The 23,939-nt window shown below is 30.6% G+C and overlaps 1 protein-coding gene and 1 long non-coding RNA gene across 3 annotated transcripts; both read right to left on the bottom strand.

The window, feature by feature from the left end:
• Window positions 1-8,707: 8,707 nt before the first annotated feature.
• LOC129285327 (uncharacterized) lies at window positions 8,708-12,839 on the bottom strand. Of its 2 annotated transcripts, XR_008587163.1 has the most exons (5): window positions 12,489-12,839; window positions 10,983-11,101; window positions 9,423-10,417; window positions 9,140-9,278; window positions 8,708-9,013 (listed from the first exon to the last, which is right to left on the bottom strand). It is a non-coding gene; the product is annotated as an uncharacterized LOC129285327 (long non-coding RNA). The 2 variants fall into 2 exon arrangements; XR_008587164.1 differs by lacking the exon at window positions 10,983-11,101.
• A 7,849-nt stretch (window positions 12,840-20,688) lies between these two features.
• Window positions 20,689-22,586, bottom strand: LOC129286228 (zingipain-1-like). The gene is made up of 4 exons (XM_054922238.1): window positions 22,109-22,586; window positions 21,628-21,860; window positions 21,397-21,534; window positions 20,689-20,943 (listed from the first exon to the last, which is right to left on the bottom strand). Exons 1-4 carry the CDS (start codon window positions 22,584-22,586, stop codon window positions 20,689-20,691), a joined length of 1,104 nt encoding a protein of 367 aa, XP_054778213.1.
• Between the last annotated feature and the right edge of the window lie 1,353 nt (window positions 22,587-23,939).

The raw sequence follows: 23,939 nt of genomic DNA, 5'->3' as shown, positions 1-23,939 counted from the left end.
TTATATTTTAATTATTTAATATACTTTTAATGGCTATTTATTAATGAAAGTAAACTTTTTTAAGTTTATGATTTGAGTTTACATTCCTGATATAGGTTTACTTAAACTCATAATTTTGACATCATTGCCCAATTGCAAGCCTATATGTGTCTTTTAAGTATTTGTTTCAATATTCTTTCACGGGTCGTTTTATTTTCATGCTCCATCTTAATTTTGGAGGAGAGCTAAATATAAACTCAATCACGTATAGCAAGTGGTCCTTACATACATATATGTATGTATGTATGCATGTATATGTATATATATTATCCCTATGTGGGCAAATGGTCCATTTTATGTTGTTATTATTAGTGAGTTGGACAATTTTTATTACTTTATTTTTTCTAGAATTTTATTACTTCAATTTACTTTCAGATGCAACTCTTCCTTCAATTTACTATATCATTTATTTATAGCATAATAATAAATTATATATAAATATATATTATAAATCATATAATAAAATTTAAAAAATTTATGATGAAATTAGAAATGGAATTATGACAAAAAGGTCTGTGATGGAATTTTCTATTGAAAATGCTACCACAAAATTGGAATATGGTATTCTAAAAATTAGCCACGGAGATTTCTATCAGTAAATTCTATCACTAAATTATTGCTGACTGTTTAGCCATGAAATTTTGAACAACGAAACTTTTTGTTGGTTAAATTTCATTAGTAAAGTTATTTCTAATGATTTAGTGACATAATAGCTATAGAATGTTTAACAACGGTTCCATCAATAAATTAGTGACGGATAGCAACGGATCAGCAATAAAAAGTTAGTCCGTCCTTAATTTACTATTTTTTTGTAGAGTTTTTGAAAGTGCCGACCATGTAGCTGTTTGTTGAAAAAGATATGACAAATAATTTTTTAAATATTTTACATTATTATATTCATTTATAATTATTAAATTAAAAAATTAAGTTTCAAAGTCTGACAAAGAAAAAGAAAAGATTTCACTAATATATATATATATATATATATATGCACGAGTTTCACACAATCTTAATTCACATCCACGTCAAGTCATCCCTACATGTACGAAATCACAATGGCCATTAAAATTTTATCTTATTGTTATTTTTCAAAACCTTAAATATTAGTTGGAGTTGGGAATTTTTTCAACCCATTAAATTTGGTTACGTGTTTGATTTCTCATTTTCTTTATTGGTTTATCACCTTTACGTAGATGGAATAATTATGTAAAACAAGTTACATGTCGATATTTGCAATTTTGAGGTTAATTAAATAATATAAATATAAAAATTTGTAATTTAATTTGAAAATTTAAAATAGTTGAAAATATTTATTAAAAAAGAAAAAAAAAAGAGGGTTGGTCAGCTAGCCCACCAGCCCAATTATAATGGGAAGCTAGGAGGCGGGTTAAATACTCAACCAGCAACTTGATTTATTCGAATAACTATGCTTGGTCGAATAACTTGATTATTTGTTTATTTCAACCACAAAGGAATTACACTGCAAAATAAGGCTTTTACTCAGAGGCAAGCGATGATATATGCCATTTGGAAGAAGAAGGAAATGAAAAGAAAAAAGAGAAAAAAATAGTAGGGGGAATATCATAATATAAAAAAAGACCCATATCTAAAGATTAGAATATAGATCATAAATATGATTAGATACTTCCTAAACTTATATATTTATGATCTATCTTTTAATCTTTAGATATGAGACTTCTTTTATGTTCTAATATTCTCTCTACTATTTTTTTCTCTTTTTCTTTTATTTTCTTCTTCCTCCTACTTGGGCTTGTATTTTTTTTTTTTTTAAATCTCAGAGGTATCAAATACCATATTAGATTTCTTATATTTAGTATGCTTAAGAATAGTATGCTCAACTAAAATAACTTTGAGTCATTTGATGAGATACTTCCTAAGCTTATATAGTTATAATCTATCTTCTAATAATTTATTTAGGGAAAATTGCACCTAGGATCCCAGAGAACTCTGCTTATCTTTGATTTATTTATGCCCTAACACGCGCACTCGCACATAATGCCGCGCTATCGACCGAGCTGCTTCATGTAGCAGAATAATCAAGTTTCAGAATGTTCTTGTTGGTTGGATAATAAGCAAAGCAATTGATGTTGCAGACACCAAAATCATGGCCTGTGTGTTTCTTTTGATGTAGATGTAACCATTGACTACCCAATCTTGACCACATGAATTCTTCACAATCCAATAATCAAAACCAGCACCAAGTGAACCATATCCAACAATCAGCATAGCATGATCAACATCCCACTGTTAAACAAGCTTTCAATGGATCTCTCTCCTTGTTTCAAAGATGCAATTGTTTGTTTATTTATTTGTTTAAGTTGTTTATCTTCTATTTTGTTTTATAACTGATAAATTTATTTTTTTTAATTTATGTGATCGATACTTAAAGAAACAGTGTTCTTTTTTAAAAGGGAAATATTCACTACGTAATTATCCTTATTTAGTTAATATACTTTTTTCCAATAAAATCAAAACAAACGAATTTTAAAGAATTAATAATATTAATAACAAAAGCTTGTTACAAAAATAAATAATATATAAAATATTCACCTGCCTTGATTAAATTAAAAGTAAGCATTTTAAGTGTATAAAATTAAGTACATAATTTTATTATTTTGGTAATTTCCCAACAAATATAATGCCATTTTGTTTCCATGATCTTACAGTAGAATTTTTGAATCTTTTGGTCCTTTACTAGAAAATTCTCTTTACTGTGGTCCTTTACTAAATTTCTTCTGAATACAATTGAAGACAAAAAACCTTTGAGCTCTCTGAACTTCGATGGAGACCAAGATGTTGTCAACCCCTCACACAGCCCTGGTCGTTGCTTACAAGTCTCCACCAGCACCTACGTTAATTATTATTTATTTATGATTCAAAACAAATTTTTTTTTCAAGAATTTGCAAATGGATGCTAAATATTTCGTAGATTTTTAAAGAGGTTTGATGGGTTGTGAAAAATAAACTGAATATTACGCTTTACTGACCCATAGGAGTTTGAGTACAACATTTGAATTCTTGTATAAGGCCTTTACAATAGAATAATCTCTCAAGAAAGTAAACCAAGAATTACAAGACTCACGGGAGTTTTACTCTCGGCCCAATACAAGTGGCCTGGCCTAATATTTTATATCTAGCTCATATATCAATTATTTTATCTTTGTATCTCTATGTTGGTTGGCGAGCTCTGTGAGTTGTATGAATGAAGTTCTAAAAATAAGGTTTGGTATTTATAACTAATGAACAATATAACTTGTTATAAACTTTATATTTAATATTTTATCCGGCATCCCCTAAGGGATTTATATTTAATATTAATATGATTTTGTTATCGAAATAAGAATTATATATGATCTCCTACATAGTGTTTGGTTCATATGAGGGGATACGACTTAATAATTCTTATTTGGTTGGAAAGGAGGGAAGGTATTTTATTAATAATTCTTGTTTGGTTTTAGAGAAGTGGGGATTTATTAATTGTCAAATATACCCTTACTTATATATTTTCTACTTAAGTACATTTTTTAGTTTTTTTTAATTTTTATAAAATATATTCCTAGAGCCGTGGTGAAAAATCACGGTACAAATACAGCATTTTCTCAAATAAATGTAGGGCATTGTGATTGTGGAACATGGTAAAGCAAAATTCAATAACATATAAAATATATAGGTAATTCCATAAAATATAAAAAATATTCAAAATATCAAAATTATATACTAACAAAAGTCGTAACAATATTCTCCTACATTTCATAAAATATAAAAAGTATTTAAGGTATCAAAATCACATGCTAACTATCACTCCTCAAAAATAGAGGGTGACCAGCACATGATGTGAATTGTATTGCACATCCCTGTAAGTCTCAAAACATAAGTTTATTCCATTTCTAAAATATAATCAGGTTTATATTGAAATTTTAACAATCTTGATATTAATCATTATAATAAAAGCTTCATCATCATTGTTTTGTATAAATTTCGGTAGAACCTTCCCTACAAATAAAATCTTCCAAAAATTATACAATACAAAAATGTTTACAAAATATTGTATCAATCAAAAACTTAGCTCCTTTCAGCCAGCAGATATCATATATATTTATATATCAAATAGAAACCCTAGTTATAACTTATGAAGAGTATCTAACTAGACTTTTCAAAATAAAATAAAATAAAATATAGAAACACTTATAATTACATCAAAAGGAGAGATTTCCATCAACTTTCTACCCAGCACGTTTAAAAGTCATTAAGGGTCAGTAGGAGGATCAACGTCATCTAAAGTATCTGAAACCAAAAATAATTTCCTAATGAATAATATCCCAATAATAAATAATTGAATACGAATAAAAAGAAAAGTTTGAACTAATTATGAAAGTTAATGAGATAACAATTTTCATAAAATTTTAATAAAATTTGAAATAAAAATGGCTCTATACACTTTAAATAAAATTTTAAACAGTTAAACTATACTAGCAAATATTATCATCACTTGCTTTCAAGAAAGTACATAAACGAGATAAATAATTGTGAATAAATCACTAAATGAAACTAATGGTATATAGAATTACTAAATGATCCAATTCATATATATAGGAACTTATCAAAATAATTAATAAATGTGAACACACAGTCCACAAAGGTAAATAACCAAACGCGGCTTATGCCACGAAAACAAATATGGACATATAATTTACAAGGGTAATTAACCAAACATAGCCTAAGCTACGAAATAAACATGGACACACATACAGTTCACAAGGGTTATACTAACTAAATACGGTTCAAAGCCAAGAAATCAAACACATGTGTTAAACCCACGAATAACAAATATAAAAACAAAACTCACAAAATTCAAACTAGCTAGTCAATAACTAAGGCACCAAGGGCTAACAAATTGCCATTAGCAACTAGTATTTTGTATAAATTTCCTTTCAAACTTAATTTCAAACATGTAAGAAAATAATCACTATTAAATAAAATTTTTATTTTCAATGTCGAACTTACATGAAATGTTTTCTATATAAATCCAATATTTGATAGAATAAAATCTCATAATCAAAGTCTAAACTTGTATTTAATGATTAACTAACATTTCAAAACTAATAAAGTTAATTTTACAAAATAAAGAAATTTAATCAACAAATAATCCAATAGTCACATTGTTGTTATTAAAATGATTTGCATAAAGAAATTTTTTTATTGAAAAGTCAACTAGGATGTTATCCACTTACCTAAAATTTTTCTGTCAACTTCAATTAAATTTCTCTTCTTCCAAACACCTTATAAATCATATTAAAATTTTATTCAACTCCTAGCCAGTACAATAATTCCTATTCAACATTCCTATTAATAATCAACTATAATAAATTTGAAACTTTAAATCCAAAGCTTTACACTAAAAAAAATTCCTCATTAACATTTTGTCAAGGAACCAAATACATATCATTTCCAATCTCTTTATAACAACTCTAGCATTTAAATATTTTCTCAACAAACTATCAATCTCCAAGAATTCCAACAATCACATAGAAGTCAGCAAGAAAAAGCAAGTCCTTTACCTTCACTAAAACATCCTCTAAGAATCCCTTTAGTCTTATAATGCTTCCACCTGCCAATTAGAGTATGACTCCATAATCTTGAAGGCCTCCCATGCTAAGAGAAGAGTACAAGTAGGCATGACATTTATCACTACCCCAAGATCTATTAGAGCCTCTGGAATAATCACATTCCCAACTTGGAAAGGAATAGTATAAGCTCCCAGATCTTTGCACTTGATAGGCAATTGTGGCTTAAAAATTACACTCACACTAGGACTCATTTACATAGTAGCTAATGTCTTGAATCCCCTCTTGTTTGTGTACAACTCCTTCAAGAATTTGGCACATTTAGGCGTGCCCTTAATCATGTCTAGCAAAGGTATATTTACTTCAATCTTTTTCAACATCTCAATGACATCTTGCTTATCATCCTCTTGCTTGTTCTTTACAAATCTTGTCAAAGCATGAGAGAAATGTATGTCTTTAGGAATTGGATCCCCAATTTTGCATTCTCTTGGTTTCTCCCTTTTTCTCTTTTGAAGCTTCTTGCACCTTTAAAGTCTCATTAGAACCCATTTCATCAATAATTTCAGAATGCTGTTCGGTTTTGGTTTTTTGACTTTGTTCTTGGTTTAGATCCACCTTTTGAGGTCCAAAGTTATTTTCCTCAAGAATAGGTACTTTTACACTATAGTGAGCATCATGATAATCCTCATCAAGCATTAGAGAAGCATTAGAAGCCTTAAAACTAGAATCCTTCTCATTAGGCTGAGATACTTCCTCAAGTCTTCTTCCACTTCTCAATCCAATGGCATTGGTATTCTTTGGATTGATCACATGTTGTGTGAGAAGTTTACCACTATTTTGAGCTTGAGAAATACTATTGTTGTTATTCATTTGTTGCATGACAACTTCAATTAAGTGTTGCCTAGTCTCTAAAAGAAGCTCAATTGTGTACTTTATCAAATTTGGAATTAACATTTGAGACATGAGTTTTCACCTTTGAATTCACATATGTCATGTTGTTGTTCATCTTTTCCAAAAGCTATAAAAGCTTACTATCATTAAAAGAGTCTTGGACCGGAACTATTTGATTATTCCTTGAAGTAGAAACCTCTTGAGTAGATCTATAACTCAAATTAAAGTGATTTCTTCGACTAGAGTTATATGTATTTCCATATGGCTCAAATTAACCTCTTCCTCGTTGTGGGTGATTGTATGGATTTTGTTGTTGATAAACACTAGCAACATCTTCCCTCTCATATGCATACATGCAATTTGAAGTAATGTGCAAAGTTGAGTAGCAAATGGCACAACTCGAAGCTACCGATGCTCTTGACATAAAAGCCACTTGAGGTTGTTTAGAAGTTGCAAGATACATCTTGAGGAAGTTTAACTGAGAGTACATATTGTCACACCCCGATATTAAGAGTATGACCGGCATGAAATATGAAGAGAATTCATATTCCATAAGCCTTAATAACTAGAAATTACGCTAAAATATTGAAATATATATAAGTTATATATATGATAAAGTTTGTAATGTTTTAAATGTTTTGTAAAAATTTTGACAAAATCTCTCCTTTAATTTAGACCTCCCAAGATTTCCACAATACAACAGAACCTGCCAATCAGACTAGCAAGGAGACTAGTTCCATCTCAACAATTTACATAATAATGGAATAAGACTAGGACCTAATTATGATTTACGTGGAGCACTAAGTTATAATTATAAAATATAATACTTAGTTTTACCAAATAATAGTTGTAATATGCTTCATATTTTTCCAAAAAATTAAACAAAAGGCCCTTAACAATCTACTGGAGGTGCAGGGTCAGCTACAATATCTGAGATCAAAGAAATTTCTTATGAGTAGCATTCCAATTACAATTATACATAAAAAAATTATGAAGATAGAACTAATAAATTTAGTCTAAAACAATATCATCAAATATCGAAGCATATACTTGAATTGAAAATAAAGAACAATTCTTTTTCAAAAATACAATTCTAAAATTAAACAATACTAGTAAAATGATATAGATTTATCAAGATTTGTACAACTTATAGAATGTATCATCTCAAGTACTGGTACAATTAGATAGAACCCTTCCAAAGAACTAATACAAAAATAATAAATTTTAATTTAAATCTAAGAGGACTTTATCAGAACGAATAACAAGCGTGGACACACAGTCCATGAGAGTAAATAATCAATCAAGCCTGGATACATAATACATGAGGATAAATAACCAACAAGCGAGGCTAGAAGCTATGAAACAAGCGTGAGTATAATGCTCATGAATATCCATTCCTCCATTTCACGTGCATTGGCCTTCGCATGGGGCTAGCACCTCCTATAAGTACCTTGCTAGCTAGGTAAATCATGGTGCACCAAGGACTAACAGAACTGCTGTTAGCATCCAGCGTTCTGAACTCAGTCCTCCTTACTAAAATTAAGCATGTATGAAGCAACAAAACAATTTCAAACTTTTTTTTTCAACTTTCAAACACCATTAAACTATTCTTTTTTCATCTTTACTTGTCAATCAATATAAAGTGTCAGTAAAATCAACACATTTCCATTAATAAAATAATTATTAAAAAAATAAGATAAATAAGAATAGTTGTACAGTTTGTAAAAGATTAATAGTAAAATTTTAAATAAGGAGATTTTATAAACACTTTACTAAAAATTTATTCAGAACGCTACCCACTCATCTGAGTTTTCAAAAATTTTATAGTCAGACTCCATCAATTCCTTGCTTACTTCAATGGTGCCTCAAATTAATCTAACATGTACACCAGTACATATTACATCACTACTATTTCACTCATATAAGCAAGCGAAATTAACGCTCAAACTCCTCAATTATTCATTAAATTTCTCAATAACCCCTTAAGTTCCCACAAAACTCTTCAACAACTTCTACCAAATAATCAATAACACTAGACAATATTCACTCACAACCATTAACACAGCTCTTATTCCAAGCTTAACAAAATTTTTAATTATTATATAGTCTAATAATTTTCCTTTAAGTACTACACAATTTCAATGAGTAATTTAACTTTACTTCTTGCATGTAGAAACATATACTCCCTCAAGTAATATTTATAATTTTTCTAAACTCTATCATAAAAATTTAACAATCTTATGTCTACAAACAAATCTTTTGAGCATATTTTCCAGCTCTAAGAGAATATTCATTATCAATTAAACTATGAGGCAAATATCCAAGTCCAACAATTCCCAGCATTTAATTTCTTCATTAATTCTTAACTCGGCATCAGTGAAGTAGCACACATATTATCTAAACAACACCGAAGTTTCTCATTCAAGCTTTTCCACAAGCACGTTGAAGGCACCCTCCACTGGTTAAGTCACGAGACCATAGCTATAACCCAATATCTCCTTCACAGACCATGACAGCACCAGCAAAAAGAGCAACGAAAATCGGCCAGTCAGAGAAAAAAAATGAAACAAACTTTCATACACACACGCAAGCACCGCCAGTGGTTGAAGAGAAAGAGAGCTTACATGTTGAGCACGAGTACACGCACGGATGTCAACCTGGAACAGAGACAGCCATAAGGAACGACAAGCTAATGAATTCCAGCAACCCCATGCTCTCTCAGTGACAAACACACGATGGTAACTGACACACACACCTCACGAACTGCACAGGGAAAGAAAATAGTTTTGATCGTTGTACGAACAACAAAGAGGAAGACAGATAATTTCAGCCAGCAACGCACAACTCAGATTACCATAAACACACAGGGAAAGAAAAGCAAAACTGAATATACACGCAGGAACGCACCTCTTCCAGCCACCGCACAGCGAAACAAAACAGAACAGAGACTCAGCTCAGCTCCAGACAGAAAACGAACGGACAGTGGAAACGCACCAGTGAATTAAGAGGCATGCCGACGGTGAGTAATAGAACAAGTCGAAGGTGAGGAGGAAGGGTTTGACAGTGACAAGAAAAGGGAGCTCCAAGTTGGTGAAGAAGCAAATGCGACTGCTCTGTTTTTTCTTACACGCGAAGTTATATTATCAGATCAAGGGAGTTTTGGGAAAATTGCAAGAAGAGCCCAAGGACAATTACAAGAAAGACCAAACAAAATTACAAAAAGGACCCAAACTTTTTCCATAATTTAATATAAATAAAAAAAATCAAATCAAACTTACAAACAAAACTTATTTAAATAATATATCCCTTGGGAGAATTTTTTTATATTAAATTTAGGATCATTACACATATCATCTAGTTGAGTACTAGAAATTGAAGCTTCATAGACTTCATTCACACCTCTTGTGTTCTCCCTTGTGTTGTGTTGTTGATTATTATTGGTCATATTCTCTACCAATTTCCAAGCTTCATTAGGAGGCAAATCAAGTAAAGATCCATTAATAGCTGAATCTATAGTCTCTCTATCATGAATTGAGAGTCCAACATGGAAATATTCAATGAGAAACTCTTCACCAACTGAGAGATATGGACATCTTGCTAGGAGTTCAAGGTACCTCATCCAATAGTCATATAAAAATTCTTGAAGAAATTGTTGAATTTCCATTATTTGCTTCCTCAATTGAGAGTATTTAGTTTTTGGAAAGTACTTCTCTAAAAACCAATGTTTCATTTTACCCATGAATTGATGGTCTTAATAGCCAAAGTATTAAACCAAGTGATGACCGTATCCTCCAAGGTGAAATAGAAGACCTTCAACATTAAATTCTTCAAACTAGTCATAGGCGGCTTCATTGTAACACAAACTCCTTTGAGAATTTGGAGATGTTTATTGGAATCTTCACCTGCAAGTCCATGAAACTTTGATAAGGCATTGATTAGGGAGGACTTAATTTCATAGTTAACATTTTCTTGCAAGTTCACATTCAAGTCACATGCTTTAAATGCATCTTTAGGTGCAACCATCTTCCTAATGCTTCTTTTAATAGGAATTTCTTCTTCATAATTATGCACATGTCCATTACTATTTGCATCATTATTTGCCATACTTTTCAAAACAAAAGATTTATCAATGAAACAAGTGGAGGAAGAAGAAATGATATCCAAGTATTGAGTTTTAAAGTCAAGAAATTCTTTCTCAGCTTTCAAAAAAGAGTCACAGGACATGAAATGCTCTAAAATAAGTCAAAAAAACTAACAAAAACACCTAAAAAGTCAAAAAACACAAAAATCACACAAATCTGAAAATCTGACAGAAACAAAACACACAGTAGCAGAATGTTTCTTGATTTTTTTAGAAAGTGAAAATGAAGGAATTAGCAAAAACTCAAAACTAATAAAATTAATCTATGATGCTAAAGAAAATTCAGAAACAAAAATCATGCAATTCGGATGAGTAGGAAGTGAGACATGCTCATTCAAATTTAGTCCACTTTTCTGAATTTGACAGCAAATATCAGTCTGAAGCTGGTGAGTTTGTGAGCTGCACAAAAGCTGAACCCCAAGTCTAATGCCTCTGAAATTTTTATCTGAAACAGATAAGATAACAATAACTATACCGAAAAATTTTCAAGTCAAAATTCGTTCTCAGTTTCTCCCAGAAATTCGCATAACTCAGTTAACAATTCTGGAGATTCAGGACTACTTCCAGGGTACCTTATCAGAATTCTTCAGTCTTTTCACCAAGTTAATGGTAAAATCAGAGGATGAGCCAAACATATGAATCAGATATAACACAGTGATGAATGAAATGAAACAAGAATAAAGGAAAATTGGACGGGTAGCGTGAAATTTGTGCGCACTCAAAGATGACACACAAAACCTTGCTGTAATAGACTTCCAGAACCTTGCTGTCTTGCAACAGATGAACAGAACAGCTCCCAAGTCCAAAATTTGCACTCTCGGTGTGGAATCAAAGCTAAGATGTATAGATTTATAAAAAATCTAGTCCCAAGCACAAACTCCTTATCAGTTGTTCCCAATTCAATTTTAAAGTCAGGACAGAATCAAAGCTAACAACAGCAAAGTTCAGCTTGGTTTTAGAACTGAAAAACCACACAAAATAGTGAAAAATCACAGAAAAACAAATTAAATAATGGTGAATGAATTGAAATTGATTGGCTATGTTGCTTCCGGGCAACAGCACTACTTAAAAAGCCCTAAGTTGTATCAAATTTCTCAAAAATTCTAAAATGTAGTGGAGTGCACCCCAGGTCATTCTTATCTCAAGAGAGCAAGTGAAGCAAACAATTTCATTTCATAAACCATTCACAACTTAAAATAGATATTGGCTAACACAAATCAAGAAAGAAAGTATTTTTGATTTTTTAAATTTTAAGTGAAAATGAATGGAAGTAAAATTGAATTGAACAAGCAAATGGGTGAATTCTTCAAGTTTTGAATCCATTTCACCATCATAGACTCTTTAATTCCATAAGCTCGGTCTCTATGTGATTCAATTGACAAAATTAAAAGCCTAATGACTATTAGGACTAGGTAAATGTGGCTTAGACCCAGACATATAACTCTTGAACAATTGCAAAACTTTGATTAAATAAATCACACTGAATTTTTGCCTTGCTAAAACCTTAATCTAACACTTAGAACAATTAAATTTAGACAATCAATTTCTCACCAAGACCTAATGAAAGCTGAATGAATCAGAAATATCAAGCAAGACTCAAGAGAAATTTGAATTCAACAAGTAATAACCATCAAAGCATAAATTCAAACACTTGAAGTGCAGCAGTTCAATGAAAATGCATATCAAAGCAATTTGATCCTCACAAGAAAAATGATATCAAATTAATTCAAATGAATTAAATTTGAAATCATAATAAGAATTAGAATCAGATTTGAGCTACAACAAAACCAAAATCAAGAGAATATGTAAGAGTGAAGGAATCTGGACCGAACTGATTGAAAGGGAAATACGCGACAGTGTGCAATGAATCTGCGTTTGAGGCGGCGACCGAACTGAATCCAGAGAGAGATGAGCGATTCTGTGCGTTGAGTCCGTGACCAAACTAAAACCCAATCCCAGATGTGCGATCGACTCTGTGACGTGAAGTGGCGAGCTACAGCTTGTGCAATGACTGTGTGCGACGGTCTAAACTCAGAGGAAGAAGTGCGGCGGCTGTTCGATGGTGTGTGTGAGCGGCGAGCCTTGGTCTCAGAGAAGATGAGCGATAGCATGCAATGATCTCAACTAAGAAGATGATGAGCGTCCATGTGTGATATGCTCAAAACCGAGAGCTCCGTAATGTTTTTCTTTCCTCCTCGCGTTGAATCCCAACTGAGAAGATGATGATGTGTGCCTCATTCTGTTTCTTTTTGGTAGAATGACAAAAAAGTCCCAAAACAATCAATTAATTTAAATTAAATCTCAAGTCTCAAACTTCAAAAATTTAAAACTCAATTTCTCAATTTTATAATTGTATTATAATAAATTTGTAATTTATTTTTTAAGTTTTAACATAGTTGAAAAATAAAAAAAATTTTTGTTAAAATTTAAAATACAAGTTATAAATTTATCATAATGGAGTTGCAAAATTGAAAAATTAATTTATAAATTTTTAAAATTTGACACTTGAGACCCAATTTAAATTAATTTATCCTTTTTAACCTTTATGTCCTTTTCCCCTTCTTGTTTTCCGTCTACGTTCCCAGTCTTATGTGTTTCAAAAATCTAATTTAAAATAAGATGAGCAAATTACCAACTTGGCCCTCAAATTTCTTAAAAACACAAAGTAACTAAAGCTAAATTAATCTAATGAAATTGAACTAGAAAAAGTCCTACAAATGAGAATAAAAATTGCCCAACTAATAAAATGTGTCAAGTAATTGAAATTCCAAATTAAAAATAATTAATTCAAATAAAATGTGCAAAATGCCTCTAATGTCAAAACTCAATGCAAATGAGCCGATGATCAAATCCAATATTAAAATCATGCATATAAGGGTCTAAACCAATAAAATATGGTTACAAATATAAAAAAAAAGTGTGCAAAATATGTGATTCATCAACTAACATCCTATTTTATAATTAAAAAACATGAAAAATCCAAAGGGCAGGAAAAGTGTGATAACACTGTGAAGAGATATTACCAATGATTAGATGCTAATATTTAAGTTAGAAAGTATCAATAAAGCTAATAATTTTTTTCACAAACAGTAGTCAAAGCCAAAATTGAAAGCATGTTAAAGACACACCTCTAAGTGTTTTACTCTTCTTGCTTTCATGTCTTCAAAGTTTGGTTACAACAGACTATATAACATAGTATAACAGATAAATTTATGTGTGTTAATTTAGAACCTGAATATAATGCATAACAGAGTATAACAGAGGATTCCTTAATTAGAATCATAAGGGTCAGCCAAAAAAATGCATGAAGACCCATGCCCATAATACAAATATAACAAATATAAAGAAGCAAATATAGAAGAATGGTGTCAAATGAGATTCTACTTACATGGTTTGCTTTCAAAGTATTCAAAAAGTTCCCAAACCTCTTAATTATCCCTTGCCAATGAGCAATCAAAACTCATTGAGCTTTAGTATTTGCAATTGAAAGTTATACCTTAATCAAGTTTGGTCTAGATGTTCCTGGTGCCTATCTTATCACAAATAAACAATTACTTTTCAAATCCCTAAATTTGATAGAAGGACGGAAAAGAAGTTAAAAAAAATCTTTAAAAACAAAGAAATAGTTACCCACCTGGATGCACAACCCTAGAACGAGGGAAATTTCTTCCATACATCTTTTTCCTACATATGCGGTAAGCTAGTGTTTGAAAAGCAAGGCTGGGCACTTGGCTTCAATTTGTCATAATGTGTCTACTCCACCGCTTATGCTACTATTGATTAATGAGACACTATATTTACCTGTATCATTCTCCCAAATTGCTGATGAAGAATGACGGCACTGTGGGGTCATTCCAGCAGGGCAATTGTGAACAAGGTCATGTTCTCATTGTTGCTGCTCTTCACCAATTTAAATGAGTAAGAAGTCCCTAAGCTTTTGTCCATCAGTGTTGATGAACGGTGGGTTCTCCTTTAGCGTTGTTGTCATCTTCCTTTACTTTAGCGATTTTGAATCATTGACAACCTTTGGAGTTATGACCAAGCAAATGGAGCAACATCGTGGAACATATTGATGAACCGAAGGACTAGATCTAGAGTATCAACAGAAGAGGAAGGACGAGGTGGGTTCTGATATGGCTCTTGGGAACTAGAGATTTAAAACCTAATATTAGATTGTTGTTATATACAACTATCTAACATATTAAAATACATAATGGATAGTTATATCAATTAACCGTTCAATATGTATTTATATTAAAAATATTAAAATTTTCAAATACATATTTGACAGTTTTGAAAATAACCATCCAATATATTAGATAGTTATTTTTTTAATCATCCAATATGTTTCCCTGCATCTACATATTGGACAGTTAGTTAAATAACTGTCCAATAAGAGGCGTCCAGTATAGCTAATTTTGTAGTAATATTAATTTTGTAACTATGATTGCATTTTTTTTTTAATGAAGAATTTGTAGCACAATGTTGTTTAGGCAAGAGAAGACCATGTAACATGTTTCACGAACTCTCATATGTTGGATATTGCATTTAACAAAAATTATAGGTTTTCATGATTGAAGATAATATCTTTTGTTATAGATTTTTCTTTCTAATTATTAAATTGAATTTGTCATTAATGTAAATTTGAAAAAGATCCTCATAATGGAGGGGTGGGGTGAGTGAAATACACACACACACAGAGATGCATTTAGAGATGGAATAATCTATCTCTAAAAAATAAATGAATTATATATAATTATTTTAGCAATGGATTAAATTCAGTCTCTAAATGTAAAGACAGTTTTAGAGACGGATTATATTCCTCTATACAAAGTACAAGATGATGACTTTAAATTGAAACTGGAGACAAGCAAATTTCAATTTAGAGACAAAAGCATTCCATTTTAAATAGAGATAGGTAACAAAAATCCATATCCAATTATTTAGCTATGCCACTTTTAGTGACACTTTGTATTTTGTTTCTTAATGCATCTCTAAACAACTTTAGAGATAGATTTTAAGTTGTTTAGAGACGGATTTTTACTTGTCCCTAAATCCTTCTTTTTTTTTAGTGGCAGTTGAAAGTGTGTGGTCATGAATTCAAAGGTTGGCCAAGGTACATTTGATGATGAATAGATGACATAGCATGTGTCAGATTTTAGTTCTCACTAACATGCACGAATTTTACATAGTCTTAGTTTGCATAAACATAAAGTCGTCCCCACATATATGAAATCAAATTACCATTAAATTTCATCAAAATCTTAGCTTAAATTGTATCAATGTTTGCTGTCCAAATCCATGAAAATTCTGTGCACTATCATTACGTTGTCCATTACTTCTTAATTTTGGAAGTTTTTTTGTTGGTCCCATTACTCCATTTTTCCAAAAGCCCAACATTTAAGAAGCCATCCCATGTGATCCATCTTAAAGAGCACCAAGCAAAAGACTGTACTCATCATTTCCCATTCTTACACAAAACACTTAATTATTCAGAGTAAACTCAGATGTTGGCATTAGCTAATAAATTTCCATTTTGTTCTGTATCCAAAAAAGACCTTTCATAACGTTCAACAGGTCGTTTTGATATTTGTTCATACAGTTTAGTTCAACATGATGTTAATAACTGTATTTTGTATACACTACAAACCAAAACAATGAATTAGCAATGAAATTTAGCCACCATACAAATTTCCGTCGCAAATTGACTTGTTATGACATTTAGTGACAGAAATTTTCATCTCGACAAGCTAAGTACTTCATTATCCTATCGCTAAGCTCTCATAAATTAATAATTTAGAGACAGAAAATATTGACTAAAAAGTTGTGTCACTAATTTTCAAGATACTTTATATTACAATTTTGTGATAAAATTTTTTAATTATATTTTATTTATTATATTTATATATATTATAATTTTTTATTATCATATTATAAATCAAAAATTTAATAATTATAATTTAGTATTTTAAATTTTTCATATTTTAATAATTTAAATTATATAGCACAATTAATTATTTTTATTCAAAAATAAAAAATCTACTAAATATTATAATAAGAAATAATTTAAAGGTAGATTAACTCTATTATATATATAAATTGTAATATCATATAATACATAAGGATAATAAAAAAATGTTTCATTTGAAATTAAATTTCCTAAAATTTTTTTTGTGTAAATATATAAAAATAATTATTATATAAATATAGATATAAATAAAATAATTTATCATACTAATAAATAAAAGTAATATTAAATAAATATATATATTTATATAATTTATTTATTTATATTTTTTTTATAAGTAAATATCATATAACTAATTTTTCAGTTAAAGATTGAAGACTACTTTTGTAACGACTCTAAATTTTAAATTAAATTAAAAATTATTTTAGTGAATATTTTATTTAAATAAATTTTATAATAAAAAGGAATTGATAGTTTAAAGAAATTTATGTTAAAATTTTTTTTAAAGGATCTAAAGTTTAATTTTTTTTTAACAAAAGTTTAGTTTTAAAATTTTAGAAAAGTCTCGTGTTCTTTTCTTGTAATTCTTTTGTGCTTTTTGTTTAAGATTTTCTCATGCCTTTCTTGTAATTTTCCCCAATTCTTCTTTGCATTAGAAACTTTTTCTTTTGTGCGAAGAAAATAGAGCATCTTACTTCCTTCTCTTCATTGCCAATATACACTCTTCTAGACATTCATAGTCGATTCATCCCTAGCTCTCCTCAACGTCTAAAGCTCGCTGTCATGGGGTGTCGATTTTTACTGCTATTGCTTTGTCCATTGTCATCGTGCTCATCTGCGTTCACCAACCACTAGGAGTTGGATTGCTGATTCTCTTTCATTGTCATCATGTTGTTCTGTATCAATGAGAGGTTGTCATTGGGTTGTTATCTTCGCTGCCGCCTTCTTCCTCTCCTCAGTCTTCGTTTAGTTGTCACGGTGGAGAGGTTGAGTGTCTTCCTCGTTTTTTTTGCTCTATTTTGTGATGACGAGGGGGTGTATATTACGGGTGGTCAGCTTCTTTTCTTCTTTCTTCTTTCCATGCTGTCAAAGTATAGCGTGTGTATATGTGGTAGTTGATTCTTTTATTGTTGGTTGAAATTATAGTTCTTCCTTCTCGTGTGTGTTTGACAAATTGGAACCCTTATATTTTCTTCTTCTTCGACACTGTTCAGTGGCTGACCACTGAGCTTTGTTGAGGTGAGATGCTATTTTCTTTCCTTCCTCTTCAGATTATATAAAACCACAGAATCATTCCCTCCTTTCTTTGGTTGATTAATGTGGTCCTTGCTCTTTGTTCTTGATATGTTACCTGTAGTTAGGACCGAAGTTGCTAGGCTAAAAATCGTTTGGTTGTGTTGAGTTGGGAAATGAGTAATGGAAATTGAAGTTCTGAAATTGCTAGAATTTCTTGGTCATTCATTTCATAATTTTGTAAATAATAAATGCAGACCCACAAGGTATTTGTAAAATTGTGTGAGAGAAAAATTTGACAAATTATGACTTGTTAAGCTTCCATGTTATAGCTTAAAAGAGTATATGCAAGTTTTAGTTCAAGTTGTTAACTAATTTAAATACCAAAGTGGGGAAGAGAATTATTAGGATACTAGTTTCATTTTTTATCAGTCTAGAGGAAGCTTAAAAATGATTGATATGATTTATAATAATTTATGAATAAGTATGAGTCATAAGAAGGTATGAGGATATATATTGAGAATTATCAAATGATTGAACTAACTCAAGTATACTTGTAATGTAATTAGATATAGTATCGTTAGCATTGATTAGATTAAATAGTGATACCCATTAAGTGGTTAGAAGATTAGTTGATAAATGATTTAAATTTTGACTTACTTGTCAAGACATTGAGGGCATCATTAGAATAGAGGTCAAAAAGTTAAGAGAAACAAGTTTTAGAATCTTTGGAAAATATTTAGGTGAGTAGGTAGCATTCTGAACAAAATTTTAGAAATTTTTTTTAAAATTCCTTTTGTTTGAAATTTTTATTATTATTCCTTTATAAATTGTCTAAATATGATTTTCAATTCAATTTCTATAATAATTATGTCTTGATTTTAAGAATAATTTACGTTATTGCAACCTAATTATTTAACTTCATGTTTAATGTGAAAATGAATTTGGACAATGACAATTAATGGTTGAATGGTATTTGATAGAGAAAAATTTTTAAAATATTTTCTCGCTTCATACATGCTTGATTTTATTAAGGAGGACTGAGTTCAAAATGCTAGATGCTAACAACAATCCTGTTAGCCCTTGACGTGTTATGGTCTACCTAGCTAGTAGAGTGCTTATAGGAGGTGCTAGCACTGTGCGAAGGCCAGCACACATGGATCAGAGGGATGGTATTTGTGAGTACTGTACTCATGCTTGTTTTTATGGGCTTCATGCCTGCACTTGATTCATGACTTTTGTCGTGCTTGTTTCATGATTTCTAGCCTCGCTTGATTGGTTATTTACCCTCGCGGACTGTGTGTCTATACTTGTTATTCATTCTAATAAAGCCTTCCTAGAATTAAATTAAAATTTATTATTTTTGTATTAGTTCTTTGAAAGGATTTTATCTAATTGTTCTCATATTTAAAACGATTACATTCTATGAGTTGTACAATTCTTGACAAATCTATATTGTTTTATCAATATTGTTTAATTTCATAAATGTATTATTGAAAACGAATTGCTCTTTATTTGTTTAGTTCAAATATATCCTTTAGTATTGGATGATATTGTTTTAGACAAAATCTATTTGTTCTATCTTCATAATTTTTATGTATAATTTTAATTGAAACGCTACAGATAAAAAAAAAAGTTTGGTTTCAGATATTGTAACTGACCCTGCATCTCCAATTGACCATTAAGGGTCCTTCTTGCTTTTTGCAAAGAGGAAGCACATGGTGATTATTCTTTTTTATGAAATCTTGTATTGTATTTTGTAAATTATAAGTTACCACTCAATGTATACCATAGTTAGGTCCTAGTCTTATTTGGTTATTATGTAAATTTTTGGAATGGAGCTAGTCTCTTTGCTAGTTTGGTTGATAGGTTCTGTTGTTCTTGTGGAAATTTCAAGAGGTTCGAGTTACAGGGAAGATTTTTTCAAAATTTCTACAAAACACTTAAGACTTTACGAATTCTATTATATATATATATATATATAATTTACATATATCAATATTTTAGCATAATTTTTTGTTATTAAGGTTTATGGAATATGAATTTTTTTCATATTTCATGTTAGTCATACCCTTAGTATCGAGGTGTGACATCTTTCATTTAACCTAGCAACCAGGTGGACCTAAAGATATTAGGAAGTGTGCCGTCACAAGTTCAGCCTTTGGCCAAGACACATTTGATGTGCATACATGACAAAGCCATAACATGATATTGGTATAAAATTGTACTCTCCTATTAAAAAATGTATGATATTTTTAACTGAATTTCATTCACAATAAATTAATCAACTATTTTCTAATAACTAATGTCATCTTTTTATATTTATCCTTATTTAATAAGGTATTTTACTTAAAAATAAATATAAATCATTTATTTATTAAGAGTATTCTTGAAAAAAAAACATATTAATTATACCTTAGAACATTAAAAATGATTTACATTTAAATTTTTGAACATCCAACCCTTAAAAAAATGCCTAACATTTTTTAGCAAAGGGAGCACATATGTGACACTTATTTACAAGTTTACCTCTAGTCACATTTTTTTAGTTTTTACACGTGTATAAAATGTGTATTTTGTAATAGTGTAATTGATGACTTCGTCTATTGTGGCCGTGGGCCAAGACATAGCTTCTTAAGCATGTCCCAGCAATTTCAACCTGGATTTAAAAAAAAAAAACAGAACAACTTAAAATCCAAATAATTTCATTTGATGATCATTTCAAGCGCACAAGTTACAACACAAATAGAGCTTTTATTCATAAAGGCAAGCGACATTCCATTTATTTATGCCAAAAATTCCGCACACATTATTATTGGTGTTGCATAGCTTCATATAGCAGAATCAAGCTCGAGAATGTTCTTGGTTGGGTAATAAGCATAGCAATTGAAGTTGCATACACCATAAGGATCACCAGTGTTTCTTTTGATGTAGATGTAACCATTGTCTCCCCAATCTTTGCCCCATGAGTTCTTCACAATCCAATAATCAAGACCATCACCAAATGAATCATATCCCACGATCAGCATCGCATGAGTAGTATTCCAGTGTGAAACGTTTGTGCAGCTACTCCCATCAAAGAGTCCCTGTCCATGTTAATTAAGTAAATTAACCAAATGGATGATGAATATATATTATATTTTAATCAAGAAATACTGCAGCTGAATGATGATGGAACAAACAAATATAAAAGAAATAGTAATTCTACTTTTTTTTGTCTAAGACATCAGAAAGTAAAGAAATAGTTTTTTTTAGGTTAATATACAATTTGAATCTTAAATTATAAGTTCAAGAGCGATTTGAACTTGAAACTCATATTTGTTGTATTATAAATCCTAAATAATTAAATTTAGGACAACTTCGTCTCCATTATTAAATTAAAACAAGCATCAGTTACTTTTAAAGAAAAGGGGATTTGATGTGCAATTTTCCTTAAATGAGGGTAAGAGAGGGAGGGAGAGTGGAATTTGACTTATACCCAGTAACACACATACAAACATATATAGTTATATATATATATATATATATATATGACTTACACCCTTGTAGAACTGAAAGTCTTGGGTAGTGGCATATATATAAACGCTAACAGGTTGCCTAGAAACGGCACAAAAGAGAGATTGTTCTGATAAGGATGTCACATTTCCATAGCCATCAATAGTAAGTGCTATCTTTTTCTCCTGTAAAAGAAAAAAACAAAACCAGAGAATCAGAGCGAGAAGAAGAAGGAGGTGGTGTAATCCACAAAAGTAAAGAACAACATTACAGACCTTTTCATGATCACAAGTACCATTGATAGCTTCATAAGGATAATCTTCCTCTGAGGCAATTCCACCATTTTTGATGACATATTCAAATGCAAAGAAGGCTTGGCCTCCACTACAACCGTAGCTATTAGGATCACAAGACACAAGTTGTTGTTCAGAAACGCTCACAAGAGTATTGTTGGCTATTTTATTTATTCCTTCGATGGCTCCCGTAGATGAGAATGCCCAACAGCTTCCTATAAAACATATACATGATATTGAATTAATTGTGTCTTCCAATTCATTCAAGCTAAGCTCATCAAATTAAACATAAAGATAATTAATGCAATATATCTCGTGAAAATAGCCACTCAAGAGAATCCAAGTCCATAGACACTTACCACAGACAGAGGCTTGTTGTTTAACATCAGTTACCACACCAATTCCAAATAATCCATATAAATAAAGTAAATAAGATTTAAAAATATGATTTATGAACACTTACCACATTGTTTTTGGTTTTTGACGTCTGTTACAGCTCCAAAGTCCCTCCAATCCAAGGATTGAGGTGCGTTTGGACAGTAATCGCTGTCGGGCTCACCAATGCTGCTTCTCACTATGGGATCCATATCAAATAAGTAGGTTTCTTTGAATTCCTCTAACGTCAAATCTGAGAATTGGTCCAAACCCAAACGATAGTCGTAGTCTGATGTTCTTTTTGCATTTTCCTCCTTGACGTACTTCACATTGTTTTTGAAAATCTCAAATCTCTTTAACATCTCGTCTAGGGTTTCATATAACCGTTCGTGATTCCTCTGCCACACTTGGAACAGCTCAAAGAGCTCTTCCTCAGAGGTGAACTTGTCCAGATCATCATTGTAATTCAGAATGGAAAATTCTCTAGGACTGCTGAAAGAGAGACATATCATTGAAAAGGAGAAGAAGTAAAGAAAGAGAGACTTAGAGAGAGTAAGAGAAGCCATTATTGTTTGCTCAAATAAGCAATCAAGCGATGGACTTATCATTTTTGCTTAAGTGTGTCCAGTATTTATAGAGCCTGGAGTAAGAAATGAAAACGTGATAATATTTTTTATTCTTTGAAGAAAATGTAATAAATTCGTTTGCGTTATTAACTATTAAGGTCCATATAATAAAAGGGAGAATATTAATGAATGACCTCTATATGATTTAATAGTCTAACCTGTAAACATTAACAAATTAATATGTGAAGTTCACATTTTAACAGATTTTCATTTGAATTTGTGACAGAAATGACAAAATTGTTCTCATTTAAATGAAGAACATAAATGACTTGTTCGTTTTCATAATGTATGTCGTTCATTTACTTACAAAATATTATTCTTTTTTTTACTTCACTTGTTTATAGTTCTATTTTTACTTGATTTTATTCTAGGATTATAAATGAGTAAAGTAGGTAAATGAATAACATTTTATAAGTAAATGAACAATATATAACATGGGAACCAATAAGTCATTTACGTTAGTTATTTAAATGAAGGCAATTTTAACCGGTGGTCTCAAATGTTATCAGAGTCATTAAGAATTATTATGCACATGATAAAATGGTTTAACACGCGGGCGTACACATTGTCAAAAGTTGGGCGCTGATGAATGGGCTGATTTCAAGGTTTTTTTTTTTTTAAAAAAAAAGTCAATGGTAACAAACAGTACACGTTTTATTTGCTGCAATAAAAGAAAAAACTTAATAATTATGTATTTGTATATCGGCATTCCTTTTTTTAAATTGAGAGTCTCTTCTAGATGGGCAAGTGAGGGACCCCCCATTAACGTGGTATTTTTGTGCGTAGAAGGGCCAGCGAGACCCTTCATATACGATGAACTCTGCCGGATAATGTTTAAAAAAGGAGAGAAAAGATATATCTCTTCTTTTTTGGCCAGAAGAGAAAAATAGATTTCATAATAAAGACAAGTGGTCACGTTGTCATTACTTTTGGATATAATGGTTATTAGATTAATTAACAATTGATTCGCACACAACATAATGGCATTACAAAAAAACAGACTTTTGGCAGCAACACAAAATTGCAGCCACAGCTCTAAAAGTTACCATTAAAAATTTTTAGCACCGACTTTTTATCACTAAAAGGCCGTCACTATAACAATTGTTAATAATTTTTTACGACGACAAATAAGTAGTTTAACTGGCGAAAGGTTTTTTGCAGGTAAAAGAGTTTGGCGGCAACAAATGTCATCACTAAAAAAACTTTTAGTGACGACATTTGTCACTGCCAAAACTTTTCTTTAAGAAATAGTAATTTATTTTATGTCACATTACTCTACCACATGTGCATCAC

Source organism: Prosopis cineraria, unplaced genomic scaffold (genome assembly GCF_029017545.1).
Source record: "Prosopis cineraria cultivar Desert tree isolate PC_DT_omini unplaced genomic scaffold, ASM2901754v1 PC11, whole genome shotgun sequence".
NCBI lineage: Eukaryota > Viridiplantae > Streptophyta > Magnoliopsida > Fabales > Fabaceae > Prosopis > Prosopis cineraria.
The sequence above is the reverse complement of the archived record's forward strand: the minus strand, read 5'-3'. Positions and strand labels throughout refer to the sequence as shown.

Coding starts and splice junctions, on each gene's coding strand:
- LOC129286228 (XM_054922238.1), bottom strand. CDS start 22,586: ATGGCTTCTCTTACTCTCTCTAAGTCTCTCTTTCTTTACTTCTTCTCC. Junction 21,535..21,627: donor GTACTTGTGATCATGAAAAG/GTCTGTAATGTT, acceptor CTTTTACAGGAG/AAAAAGATAGCACTTACTAT. Junction 20,944..21,396: donor ACTTTCAGTTCTACAAGGGT/GTAAGTCATATA, acceptor TAACATGGACAG/GGACTCTTTGATGGGAGTAG.